The sequence below is a fragment of the Guillardia theta genome (genome assembly GCF_000315625.1).
Source record: "Guillardia theta CCMP2712 unplaced genomic scaffold GUITHscaffold_15, whole genome shotgun sequence".
NCBI classification, from domain to species: Eukaryota; class Cryptophyceae; order Pyrenomonadales; family Geminigeraceae; genus Guillardia; species Guillardia theta.
In genome coordinates, this window is record NW_005434659.1 from 930716 (window position 1) to 942603 (window position 11888).

An 11888-nucleotide genomic window follows, 5' to 3' on the forward strand; every position below is an offset into this window, starting at 1 on the left:
AGAAGAACCGATCGATGAGCAAACCAGAAAGCAACACTTAGGAGCAGGAGGAGGAGGAGGAGGAGGAGGAGGAGGAGGAGGAGGAGGAGGAGGAGCAGCAGCAGCATCAAGAGCAGGAGAGACACTTTCTCATTCTTCTCGTCTAATCATTCACCTTCTGAGCCAGAGGTCGCAGCAGCAGCAGCGACCCGCCGCTTCCTATCGCCATGGCTGGTCAGAGCGAGCCGTTGGAGGCCCGGCGGGGTTAGAACCACCGTGGCACCTACTCCTAGCCTTAATTGTTTCAACTTCAACCCGCCGGGCAATCAGTCTGGCGGGCCTACCCTGGGCCTACCCGGCGGGCCCCGGCCCCGGCCCGGCGGTAATCTGTACCGTACCGTGATCAGCGGCCCCGGGGCCCGGCCGCCCGGCAGTCACCCGTGCGGATGATGATTATGGTCGACAGTACGGTAGCCTCATGTCCGTGGCGCTGAGCGGCTGGGTTTACTCAAAGTTAAGGTACGAGTACAATCCGAGCTGAGCGTGGCCGCGCGAAGGGACTTAGGGAAATGAGAGATGCTGTCAGAGGAGCTGAAGAAGGCACTAGAGCCCTTAAGTTAAATCACTTTTTTACTGGTTTGTTTCCCTGCTGCTTCTTAAAACTCTCCTGTTCGCGTCCTGCCCTCATCCGCCTAGGCGCTGCAAGTACCCTACCCCTTCATTTCCAATAACCCACCCATCTACTTCCCCTTCCTTCCTTTCCAGCACACCCCTCCCCGTTTCACCCCCACCCACTCGTCAAGCAGGGCCCCGGGTGCGCGAAGAAGTTGTGTCGGTCTAGGAGCAAACCTTGAAAGATTGCCGATGGTTTATCAAGTCAGCTTCCCCTTCCCTCCTCTCATCCGCCACCTCCTCGTTCCCTCTCGTCATATCTCATCCACTCCTCCTCACTCCCCACTCCCCGTTCTCATCCTATTCTCGACTTTCCGCTTTCATTAACGGTACAGATACCGCTTGCTCAAAACAAATCAAGGGAGACAATGTTTGCTTCCTGCTTAACAATGCCCGCTGGTGCTCAAAAGAAGGAAAAGAAGGCCCTGGTCGTCCCTTTCTTCTTATTCAAGACCCGCCAAAACCCTGAGGTTGGAAGCTTCAAGAACGTGTACGGTCGCGTCATCCATTACGGAGAGATCCCTCTAGCGCTTGATGAAAAGACTCTGCAGAAACATGTAGTTGACAGCTGGGTCGAGCTTCGATCCTCGACTTCTAAGATGCTGCACGAAGCGGGGAAATCAAACTTTGATTGCGACGACTATTTGCGGAAAATTGCAAAGATTGAAACAACGGTGTCGATTCTTACGAGACACGCAATGATCGAACCCAATCAAAAGGTTTTACCTCTGATCTCTGAGAAGTTACATCATATAGTGCGTCTGCTGTACATGCCGGCTGCAGACGGCGAAGCCCTTGCGTCGATGTCGATTGAGCTCGCGACACTCGTTGCGGACCTCAAGTTTCCTCCCACCTTGGTAGAGCCGGAGAGTTCAGTCTTCAAACCCAGCGTTGGAGCTGCGAAAGATCTAGTGAAAAACATCCAGGTAGCGACTGCAGCCTTGAACGAGAAGCGAGCCAAGTACGACCATAAGAGGGAGAAGAAGTCGAGGAAAACTTGCAAGAAGCATCCTGACGCGGCTGAACGAGCATTACACGAGAAAAGGAAACGAGCACAACATTTCCGAGTCAGGACCTTCGGCTGGAGGGGAGACCAAGGCATTGACAAAGCCATCAAGGTGATCGATAAGGGCTACACGTCTTGGGCCGGAGGATGGTCGCCCATTTCCAGCAGCACCTCCACCATCCATGATTCGCTCTGCGATGCTCGTGCTGTGTTGTGGCAGCTTCACTACAAGCTCAAGGTTGCAGACGCTGCGCTGCTCTTCCAACAGATGGACTACGTGTGCTCAAAGTTGGAGGTCGTAGATATCAACAAGGAACTGAGAGCCGAGGTGAAGACCTGGAAGAAATCTGCGATCAGGGAGCTCAAACAGAAGAAGAGCAAGGTCACAGACTGGAGAAGCATGTGCGTCCATTCTCTTGTGCACAGGAAAGCAAGAATGATGAAGTGGGTGAAGAAACAAGTCTTCAAGCAAGTTATGAGTGATGCACTCGGCGAACTGGGCGATTTGATGGAAGGACTTGACTTGGACTTCGACCTCGACCTGGACCTCGACTTCCTTGATGGGTTCGACATGGACATCTTCGAGGGTTTCCCAGACGACATGTTCAACATCCCCATCGGAGATATCAACATGCCCGACGGCTACGGCGAGTTCTCCCTGAACTCGGGCGAGCAGGACGATGCCATGGATACAGCGCCTGGAGGAGGCTGCGAGGATGTCGAGATTGAACAAGAGGGTGGTGACGAAGGAGAGGAAGCAGAGGACGAAATTCAAGAGGAGGACCAGGAACAAGACCAGCCTCCGGAGGAGGAGGAGGAGGAGGAGGAGGAAAAGAAGAAGAAGAAGAAGAAGGATAAGAAGGAAAAGAAAAGTCGAAGGCATCATCGACATCACACCACGACCTTGGAGCAGGTCCCCGAACAACCGGCCTCATCTCAGCAGGCCGAGAAGCAAAGCGATGGGGAGATCGAGGTTGGAAAGGACAAGAACAAGCCAAGCGAAGGAGGGTGGACTCAGCCCTGGGTGAACGATCTGTCAAAGCTGCTTTCCTTTGGTCCAACCCCACCAACGAAGCAAGAAGCAGCGTAACTGAGCCAGCTCACCTGTTTCTGCCGTTCGAGTCCGAGGAGCCTTCGTATGTCTGCGGCAGAGTGTAGTTGAATAAAGGATCGTTGAACGTACTACCCGATAGTTGCTGTGCCGCTGATGCCATGATGCCATCCAACGGAGCCTTAACACTGAGCCTCTGAGTGACTGGCCGGGCTGAAATTGAACTTCACTGGCGGAGTTAAGTCGCGGCTCTGCACCGTGCGGCTGTTCTTCCGTGACTCTGAGACTCGAACGGCCTCAGGCTAGTACTGCCGCGTGACGGACCGGTGACCGGCGGCCCTGCGGCGGGCGTCCTCGCCGCACCGTGAAAGGGCGGAGGGTGAAGCGGAGAGGAGATAGAGGATCAGGCTAGAGTCGGCCCTGAGGGCCGACTCTAGCCTGACTTTGAGTAAATGTTCTAGGGCCTCAGTTATTGATGAGTCCGACGGTCAGACCGTGCGGCGCAGGCCCGGATCCGGTTGACCCGGGATGATGGTCGACCATCTTCTACCCCCTTTTTCTCCAGGATTCCATGGTCTCAGCACCCCGGTGGTAAGTGGAGAACCCCCCAGACCCTTACCCCTACGTTTCCCTACTCTCGACGAGACTTATGTAGGGGTAGTGGATGTGTATCTGAGACAGACCACCCACCCTATTCAACAACAAAACTCTGAGAAAACCACCGGTGTATGTTAACCCTACCTTACGAAATGATGAAAGTAAAGATACCCGGTACTTTTGATATTAAAGTACCGGGTACTGAAACAGGTCTGAGGACCCCCACCCTCTGTTTTCCAGTTATGAGATGACAACCCCTCCTGATAGAAGAATCCTGGTACCCCGCCGACAACATGAGCAATGTACTTTTGACCCCCACCCTCAGATTTCCATCTCTGATTTCAAATATCCTAACTCATTACATTTTACTAACTCATTTCACGATTAATTATCAAATTTCCCTCCAACATTTCAAAGAAATTCGATCACCCACCATGGAGCTGCTACAACAATACTCACTATTCACTGACCACCCCTGCTATGATCACCCCACCCACCCATACTTTCGGCAGGGCAGCCCCCGCAGCCGCCGTGCAGCATGCTCAGAGCATGTGTACAGCGAGCGAACGTCGACATAATCTAACATGCATACATAGGACGAGAACCAACAGTTTATCACTGATCCTCTATCTCCTCTTCGCTTCACCCTCCGCTCCCATGCTTTCATCACTCTCCATCTAGTTCCTCCTGGATCTATATCCGACACCTTCGACTTTATCCTTCGTGCATCTGTTGCCTTTGTTGCTCCGTTACCTTCTCGTTTCATCTCTATTATTTTGTATCAAATCTTGTTGTCACGATATCATCCTCCAGACTGTGATGCGTGTACTGGTTACATTGTTCACCACATCGATCCACGGTCTTCCCCATCCCCATCCCCATCGCTTCTTTCTTTTGCTATCATGCGGATCATGGAATTTACATGCCATCTTCACCCTTACAAGCTGCACATATTCTCGAGTTCTTTTTTATTTGTGCAATGCCAATACCCCATCAAAGTCATCCGCATCAACTTGCGAGTATTCCTCCTTTACTTGAGTTGCAAACATGAGTCTGTTGGTCACATTGCACTTAGTGGACGATTGCTAAACCTTACTTGATTTCCTAGCCCTTGTTGTGCCTTACACTTCGCGTGCATACCTAATTGGACACTCAAATGTTCGGTTGCGCATGCTGAACCAGCCTGTTTTGCATTTCCTGAAGTCCTATTTGAATAGGTTGTGTAGGCAGAAGCAGGCCTGCCTCGAAATTTCAGACCATCACTTTCGTAATTGAATCGTTTTGAGCGAAGAGGAGGCAAACATCAAGTCACAGGGAGGCGGCTCCCTGCATCTTCATACAACGCGAGGGTTCGCGCAAGGATTTTAAGTCGGTCGAGACTTGATCAGGGATGGGCGCTACAGGCTCTAAGGACAAGTTGGGAGGGTCCCCGAGCATGACAGGACTGTCGAGCAATGTGATAGCGGGTGGAATGCCAGGAGGAGACCTTCAGTCTCCGGAACTGAAGTGTGCCGTTCCAATCGCGTTCAGATGGCACCATGGTGCACAGCGGGAGGTTTATGTCGTGGGTTCGTTCAGCAACTGGCAAACGAAGATTCGTCTGACAAGAGAAGATGATGGGAGCTATGGTACAGTGGTGCAGATTGTGCCTGGTATCCATCAGTACAAGTTCATCGTCGACGGAGAATGGCGTTGTGCACAGGTAATAGCTGAATCTTTCTTGCATGCTGAGGGTTGTGTAGTCGTTGTCATGAAGAAAAATCCTTCAGATCGTTGTGATGGAATTGTTGACAATTTTCCAGGATCAACCAAGATGTTTGGATTCTGTTGGAAATGAAAATAATTGTATTGAGGTCCGCAACATCTTTGATCTCAGGCTTGGTTCCGGCTGATGAGTACAATACTGAGCAGGTTGAAGAGGCAGAGGCAGCCGAAGAGGCGCCCATGGACCAAGACCCTACAAGAGAAGAGCCGCCTTCTCCTCGAAACACGTGAGGATCTCGATCTTCCTATCTCGTGGTCAACGCTGGGTTTTGAATTTGATTGCTCCAGATATTCTTGCCCACCGGTCGATCCAGATGAGTATATCAAGGATCCACCAGCGATGCCGCCGCATTTGCAGGTGCTGCACGAGAATCATTGAGAAGGTGGTGCTGACTATGAACTTTCAGTTCTCGCTTCTCAATCATCCTCCGATGCCCATGCAAGGATGGTGAGCAAGTGATATTTTGTAACCTGTGGCGTGATGAGCTCGTTGAGCAGCATTCTCCCGATGCCTCATCATAGCACTCTGAATCATGCGTTTCTCAACAAGGATCTGCCAGATGGACTTGTTGCAGTAAGTCTCTCATGTCCTCACGGGCAAAAGAGTGACGATACTTTGTTCATCAGGTTGGGTTGACAAGTCGGTTTAGGGGGAAGTTTGTCTCGACAGTATACTACACTGCAGGTGGTTGACCGTCCTGTTGTCCAGCGGTTTTGACTTGTCTCTGCTCTCGCTCGCAGCGTCGACATGATGCAGCCCAACTTGTTGAACTGTCCGGCCGGCCTGACTTCCATTTATTTATTCGCCCACAGCAAGATGTCGTTGAGATCAGTCTCCTGAGAAAGTTGAAGTTTTATGGCTTCCGGGCGTCTCAAGTATGGCGAGGAAAATCTCGACAGTCATCGTCTCAACATTTTTTTCTGCCTGGAATTCACTGTTTCATACTCAGTCTCATATTTCTACTTGTTTTTTTCTTTCTTCAATAATCATAACCAGGGAAAAATAAAGGAATCAAAACTGTGCTTCAAGTCGCTTTTGATGTTGGTTGATACTGATGACAACGATGCCGAGGTCATGCTCATCATGTAGTCCTTAGGTAATTACGACAACGATGCCGACGTATACTCAGCATGTAGCCCTTACCTTGCACTTTCTTGGCTGAACTGCTTCGATTAGGTCGGGTTAACTGGTGGTCCAAATCTTGCTTTGTCAATGTGCACGCACACGCTGGGTACCATGAATTTCCTCTTGATGAGTGAAAAGTGATACCAAATGATGGTATTAATTGCTTGAGTGCTCTGATACATCTCTCGAGTGAAAGCTGCAATGAAAACGTGGGTAAACTTCTATCAGACGAGTATCGCTCCTCTTTGCTCGGCCCCGTCTATCACCTTTTTGAGTAGCACAGACTTGCAAGTATCGACATATCAACCCCGTTTAAAACAAAATGTTCCAATCACACGTTAATGCACGATATTTTACCTTGGTGAGATCACGGGTTTATATTTATCAAGATGTGAATCTCTGTCTCTGTCTCTCTGTCTGTCTGTCTGTCTCTGTCTCTGTCTCTGTCTCTGTCTCTCTCCCCTCCTCCCTTCCCCTTCCTCTCCCTCCCTCCCTCCCTCCCTCCCTCCCTCCCCCTCTCCCTTCCTCTCTCTTCTACCGACATTGCCCACAAACTTGACGAACCACCTCCACCCCAACAATGTACCGGTACTACCCCCCTTCATATGCACCTGTCGTTCCCCACTCCCTACACATTGAATATTGATTTCAAATTTCATTTCTCCTCAAATCACTACCCCCTGTGTCGCGCAGTTGATATGAATGTACCCCCTTATTTATTTCATCTTAGACGGTCCAGTACCCCCAATTTGCTGACAGTACCCCAGCATTTAAATCAACCTGATGACATCTGAACAAAAGTAGAGCTATCCCCCGTTATTTTCAATGCACCCCTACCCCCTAATGAGAACTACCACCCTCCAGCTATCCTTGCAAACTACCCCTGTTGAAAAGGTAGTGCAGACCCCCTACCATGCGGAATTCAGACCCAATACATCTTACGGCTGTTCTTTCACTACTGTTTCATGCTGCTCCTCTGTGATTCGTTTGCTGTGGCGAGCACTAAGGAGGAAGAGGAGGAGGAAGAGGGAGAGGAAGGAGGAGTAAAGGGAGAGGAACAAGGACACATGTCCAGTAGTACAGGAAATGCAAGAACGTTATGAAAACCAAAGGATGTGGAGTGAAGAAATTTCAAAAGGACAAAGACGTAGTGGGTGAGGAAACACCCATGTTGAAACGAGGACCCAAAATCCTAGGAAAGTACTGATAATAAGAATGTACATGGTGAAAGATGCGAAATGAGAAAGAATGGGAGAGATCGATTCAGGGCAATGTTCTCACAAAGATGAATAAGACTGATAAGGAGAGCTTCAAACTGCAATGTAGGCTGAATCATCTAGTCCTCTATTCCTTCCTTCTGAGAGATCCTGATTCTCATCACTTCCTCTCTGCATCTTGCTCATTCTTATGGATCTAACATCGTTCATTGACCAGGGAATCGCATCATGCCGGCCTTGTGTCGGGCCATCACAAGGAGGCTCCCTCCTCTCCTACGAACTCGACCAGTCATCGCGCATGTCCGCTGGTTTTCTTCCAGCAAGCACAAGCACAACAACTACGCCCTCGTCCTCAATGCTGGCAGCTCGAGCATCAAGTATGGCCTGTTCGACATCAAGACAGACGGGAAGGATGGCACAGAGCTTTGCTCGGGTATCGTTGACAGCCTTGGCTCTGAGAACGCGAAGCTCAAGCACAAGGATGTAACAGGAGGAAAGGAAGTAATCCACGAGATGTCCATTCCAGATCATGCCACCGGACTGAAGAAAGTGGTTGAAATCCTGACTGAACGCGATGGGGCCATTCAAGACCTCAACGACATCAAAGTTGTCGGGCATCGTGTTGCGCATGGCGGCAATATGTTTTCAGGGCCCACGGTCATAGACGACCAAGTCATACAGGCGATTGAAAAATGTTCGACTCTAGCTCCACTTCACAATCCAGCAAACCTTATAGGGATTCGGATCGCAAAGGAGCTTTTCCCCGCTCCGCATGTTGCTGTGTTTGATACTGCATTCCATACCACGATGCCCCCGGAATCATATCGCTATGCGATTCCAAAAGAGCTCTACGAAGAACACGGTGATTAGCACTTCTCTGCATTTAAGCAAAATGATCCATTTTCTGTTCACAACAGGAATTCGACGATATGGCTTCCATGGTACCAGCTACACCTTTGTTCTTGGAGCCACTGCATCCGTGCTCAAGCGTCCGATAGAGGACTTGAACGTTATAATGCTGCATCTAGGGAGTGGAGCAAGCATGTGCTGCGTGAAGAATGGAAAAGGCATAGATACAACTATGGGAATGACGCCATTGGAAGGATTGGTAATGGCCACCCGCTGTGGAGATGTCGATCCTGGCATCTACACGCATCTCTGCACTCAGCTTAACATGTCTCCTGCAGAGGTAGACAGGATGTTGAATAGGAGAAGTGGTTTGCTGGGGCTGTGCGGACAGAACGACATGCGCAGTATCATCTCTGCAGCCAGTAAAGGCGACCAGGACGCAAAACTGGCGAGACAGATCTTTGTTGAAAGGATACGAAAGTACCTCGGAGCATACCTGGTGAAACTGAACGGAGAGCTCGATGCTATCGTATTCACAGGAGGGATCGGAGAAAATGATTTTGCCCTCAGAGAATCGATTTGTGATGGCTTGAGGTCCTTGGGGATTGAGCTGGATACTACCAAAAACCTTAGCGGACTCTCTCTCTGCGAGGTTCAAGGGACGTTCTCAAGGACGAAGATTCTGGTGATCCCCACCAACGAAGAGCTCTCCATCGCACTGCAATCAGCAGACGTGGCTGGTATCGTCTCCAAACTGTCCGGAGCGGAGAAGCTTGCACAGGCACAAACAGAGTGGCAAGTCCCGGAGCAGGCTCAGTCCGAACAAGACCCAGCTGCACCCAAGCTCGGAAACGCCTTGTTTGTTGAGGGGACTGGAATGACTGCTGTGGAGGAGGTCGGATTGTTGTACGCGGTCCTCCCCCGCGCTCCGAGGGTCGGATATTTCCGTCCGTTTGCTGAGGGCGAGAACGACCGCAGCATTTCTTTGATGCGATCCATCTTTCGTCTGGATGATTCTCCTGAAGTCATGCAAGGAATCACGGTGGCAGAAGCCACCAAGCTGCTCTCACATGGGCAAGAGAAAGAGCTCTTTGATCAGATCCTGAGCAAGTACGTCGAATACAGGAAAGGGAAGGACTTTGTCTTGGTCAGTTGCGGTCGTTTGGAGAATGACAGCCATTTCTGGTCGCAGAAAATGGCAGCAGCACTCAACCTGCCTGTCCTTCTCATCTCAGATGTGGGGCATGAATCGGACTTGGCCATCATCAAGGGAGGGCTCGAGTCCAGCAACGTGAAGATTGCGGGAGTTCTGATGAGCGGCCTGCCGCCGGGCAACGAGTATGCGGAGACTGCCAACGAATGCAAGGAGGCCATCGAACAGCTGGGCTTGAGGTCGGTCGGAATGCTTCCAAAGTCAGCCATCATCCACCAGGTGACCATGGCGGAGGTGGTGGACGCCCTGGGAGCGAAGGTGTTCTTCGGTGAGGAGAGCCTCGATCGCTCCATCGTCAAGGACATCACGGTGGCTACGTTGGACATGAACCGCATGCTCCATCGCCTGCGAGTTCATCCGGGAACGTTGGTGATCGTCCATTCCGGACGCGCTGACGTTCTCCTCTCCCTTGTCCTCGCTGCTCGCTCCAGCAACTATCCTCGTCCTGCGGGCATCCTCCTGACCGGATCGAGGAATCTTGATCCCGACGTTGACGACATTCTGTGCGGTCTCAACGGCATCGCCATGCCTGTCATCGGCGTGGAGGAAGACACGTTTGCCTGCACCACCACCCTCCTGAAGCACCGGCCCGTGCTCCTCCCCAGCAGCACGACCAAGATCGAAGCAGCTCAGGTTCTCTTCCAGAAGCACATCGACCCCAAGTTTCTCAACCAGCTGGTGGCGACCAACGCAGATGACTATGTGGTCACCCCCAAGCTCTTCCAGCACAACATCTTCTCTGCCGCTCGTACCGATAAGCAGAGAATCGTCCTGCCGGAGGGAGACGATCCCCGAGTGCTGGCAGCAGCTGGAGAGCTGCTGGCAAGGAACCTCTGCGAGGTGACGATCTTGGGCAAGGAAGACTTGATCCAGAACAAGGCGAAGAGAAACCACGTGTCGCTCAAGGGCGCTAAGATTGTCGACCCCGAGACCGAGACGACCGAAGAGATGGTCGATGCGCTTTACAACGCCAGGAAGTCCAAGGGAATGACCAAGGAGCTGGCGAGGGACATGCTGCAGGGAGAGCCCAACTGGTTCGGCACCATGATGATGTACCTGGATCAAGCCGACGGCATGGTCAGCGGCGCATGCCACAGCACGGCAGCGACCATGAGGCCAGCGCTGCAGGTGATCAAGATGGCGCCGGGCTTTTCGCTCGTCAGCTCCGTCTTTTTCATGCTCCTCCCCGGCAGGGTCCTCGTCTTCGGCGACTGCGCCATCAACGTTGACCCCACGGCTGACGAGCTCGCAGAAATCGCAGTCGCCAGCGCTCATACCGCGCGAGCCTTTGGCATCCTCCCGCGCGTTGCCATGCTCTCCTACGCCACCGGCGACTCCAACCAGGGCCCGATGATCGACAAGGTCAGGGAGGCGACTAAGAAGGCTCGGCTGCTCGCCCCCAACGAGCTCATCGAGGGCCCCATTCAGTTCGATGCTGCTGTTGACCCAGCGGTAGCAGCGGTGAAGTACAAGGGGCAAGACAGCCCGGTAGCTGGCAAGGCAACTGTCCTCGTCTTCCCCGACCTCAACGCAGGCAACAACGCGTACAAGGCTGTGCAACAAGCGTCTAAGTCCATTGCCGTCGGACCCATCATGCAGGTGCGACTCCTCCCATCCCCGCTCTCCACAGTTTTCATCCTTTTCCTCCTTTTTCCTACTCATTCCTCCCTTCCTCCACCCCCCTCCTTCCCCTCCCCCTCCGCCATTGCTGCATCTGTCATCATCGTTTCTCCTCCTCAGCTGACGAAGAGCCGCAGGGTCTCCGCAAGCCCGTCAACGATCTCAGCAGAGGATGCACCATCGACGACATCGTCAACACCGTCGTTGTCACATGCCTGCAGAGCAAGGCCAGCAAGGAACTGGCCAAGAAGTGAGAGCCCAGCAGGCTCCGAGCAGAACGAGCCGACGAGGTTGTTCAGCTGGGAATTGACAGGGAAGCCTTCACAGCACGAGGGTTTGACAAGTTTGAGGGTTTTAGCTGGGGTGTGAAAGAATAAACGAGTCAGCTGGACTATGAGAGGTGCTGGGAAAGCCAGAGTTGCTGCTGCTGGGGGAAGGAGGCGAAGACTTCTCGCATCGGCTCCGCGTACTCCTTGTGCAGGTGACTGATGTAAGACATCATCCCCACCTTAGTCTGCATACAAGTCAGCCTCCTCCTCCTCCTCCTCCTCCTCCTCCTCCTCCTCTTCCTCTTCCTCCTCCTCTTCCTCCTCGTTCCCTCCTCCTCACCTCCTCCTTCAAGTTCTTCGCGTTCGCCTCGTCAGACAGCAGCGTCACAAAACCGGCGACGGACTTGCCGAGGAAGGGGTGGAGGACCTCCGGGGAGAGCCTGTAGACGGCGAGGATGCAGGAGGAAACAACCTCGTTCTCCGCCGCATCGCCATGCAGCGGCAGATTCTCAACGAGGACACCAA

The 11888-nt window shown here is 52.2% G+C and overlaps 4 protein-coding genes across 4 annotated transcripts; all 4 read left to right on the forward strand.

The window, feature by feature from the left end:
• Nucleotides 1-1019: 1019 nt before the first annotated feature.
• On the forward strand, nt 1020-2747 carry GUITHDRAFT_104159 (hypothetical protein; the record flags this gene model as incomplete). Its single annotated transcript, XM_005837271.1, has 1 exon — nt 1020-2747. The coding sequence occupies one exon, from the start codon at nt 1020-1022 to the stop codon at nt 2745-2747; it is 1728 nt and encodes a 575-aa protein (XP_005837328.1).
• Nucleotides 2748-4695: 1948 nt separating this feature from the next.
• Nucleotides 4696-5821, forward strand: GUITHDRAFT_135491 (hypothetical protein; the record flags this gene model as incomplete). The annotated part of the gene is made up of 8 exons (XM_005837272.1): nt 4696-5007; nt 5108-5158; nt 5217-5296; nt 5358-5427; nt 5477-5517; nt 5568-5643; nt 5697-5754; nt 5811-5821. 8 exons carry the CDS (start codon nt 4696-4698, stop codon nt 5819-5821), a joined length of 699 nt encoding a protein of 232 aa, XP_005837329.1.
• A 1819-nt stretch (nt 5822-7640) lies between these two features.
• Nucleotides 7641-9000, forward strand: GUITHDRAFT_67164 (hypothetical protein; the record flags this gene model as incomplete). The annotated part of the gene is made up of 2 exons (XM_005837273.1): nt 7641-8274; nt 8330-9000. Coding segments are annotated over 2 exons (1305 nt in total), but the record flags the coding sequence as incomplete, so codon positions are not given.
• Nucleotides 9001-9111: 111 nt separating this feature from the next.
• Nucleotides 9112-11484, forward strand: GUITHDRAFT_93085 (hypothetical protein). The gene is made up of 2 exons (XM_005837274.1): nt 9112-11073; nt 11232-11484. Exons 1-2 carry the CDS (start codon nt 9139-9141, stop codon nt 11346-11348), a joined length of 2052 nt encoding a protein of 683 aa, XP_005837331.1. The 5' UTR covers nt 9112-9138; the 3' UTR covers nt 11349-11484.
• The last annotated feature ends 404 nt before the right edge of the window (nt 11485-11888 follow it).

Coding starts and splice junctions, on each gene's coding strand:
- GUITHDRAFT_93085 (XM_005837274.1), top strand. CDS start 9,139: ATGACTGCTGTGGAGGAGGTCGGATTGTTGTACGCGGTCCTCCCCCGC. Junction 11,074..11,231: donor CCGTCGGACCCATCATGCAG/GTGCGACTCCTC, acceptor GAAGAGCCGCAG/GGTCTCCGCAAGCCCGTCAA.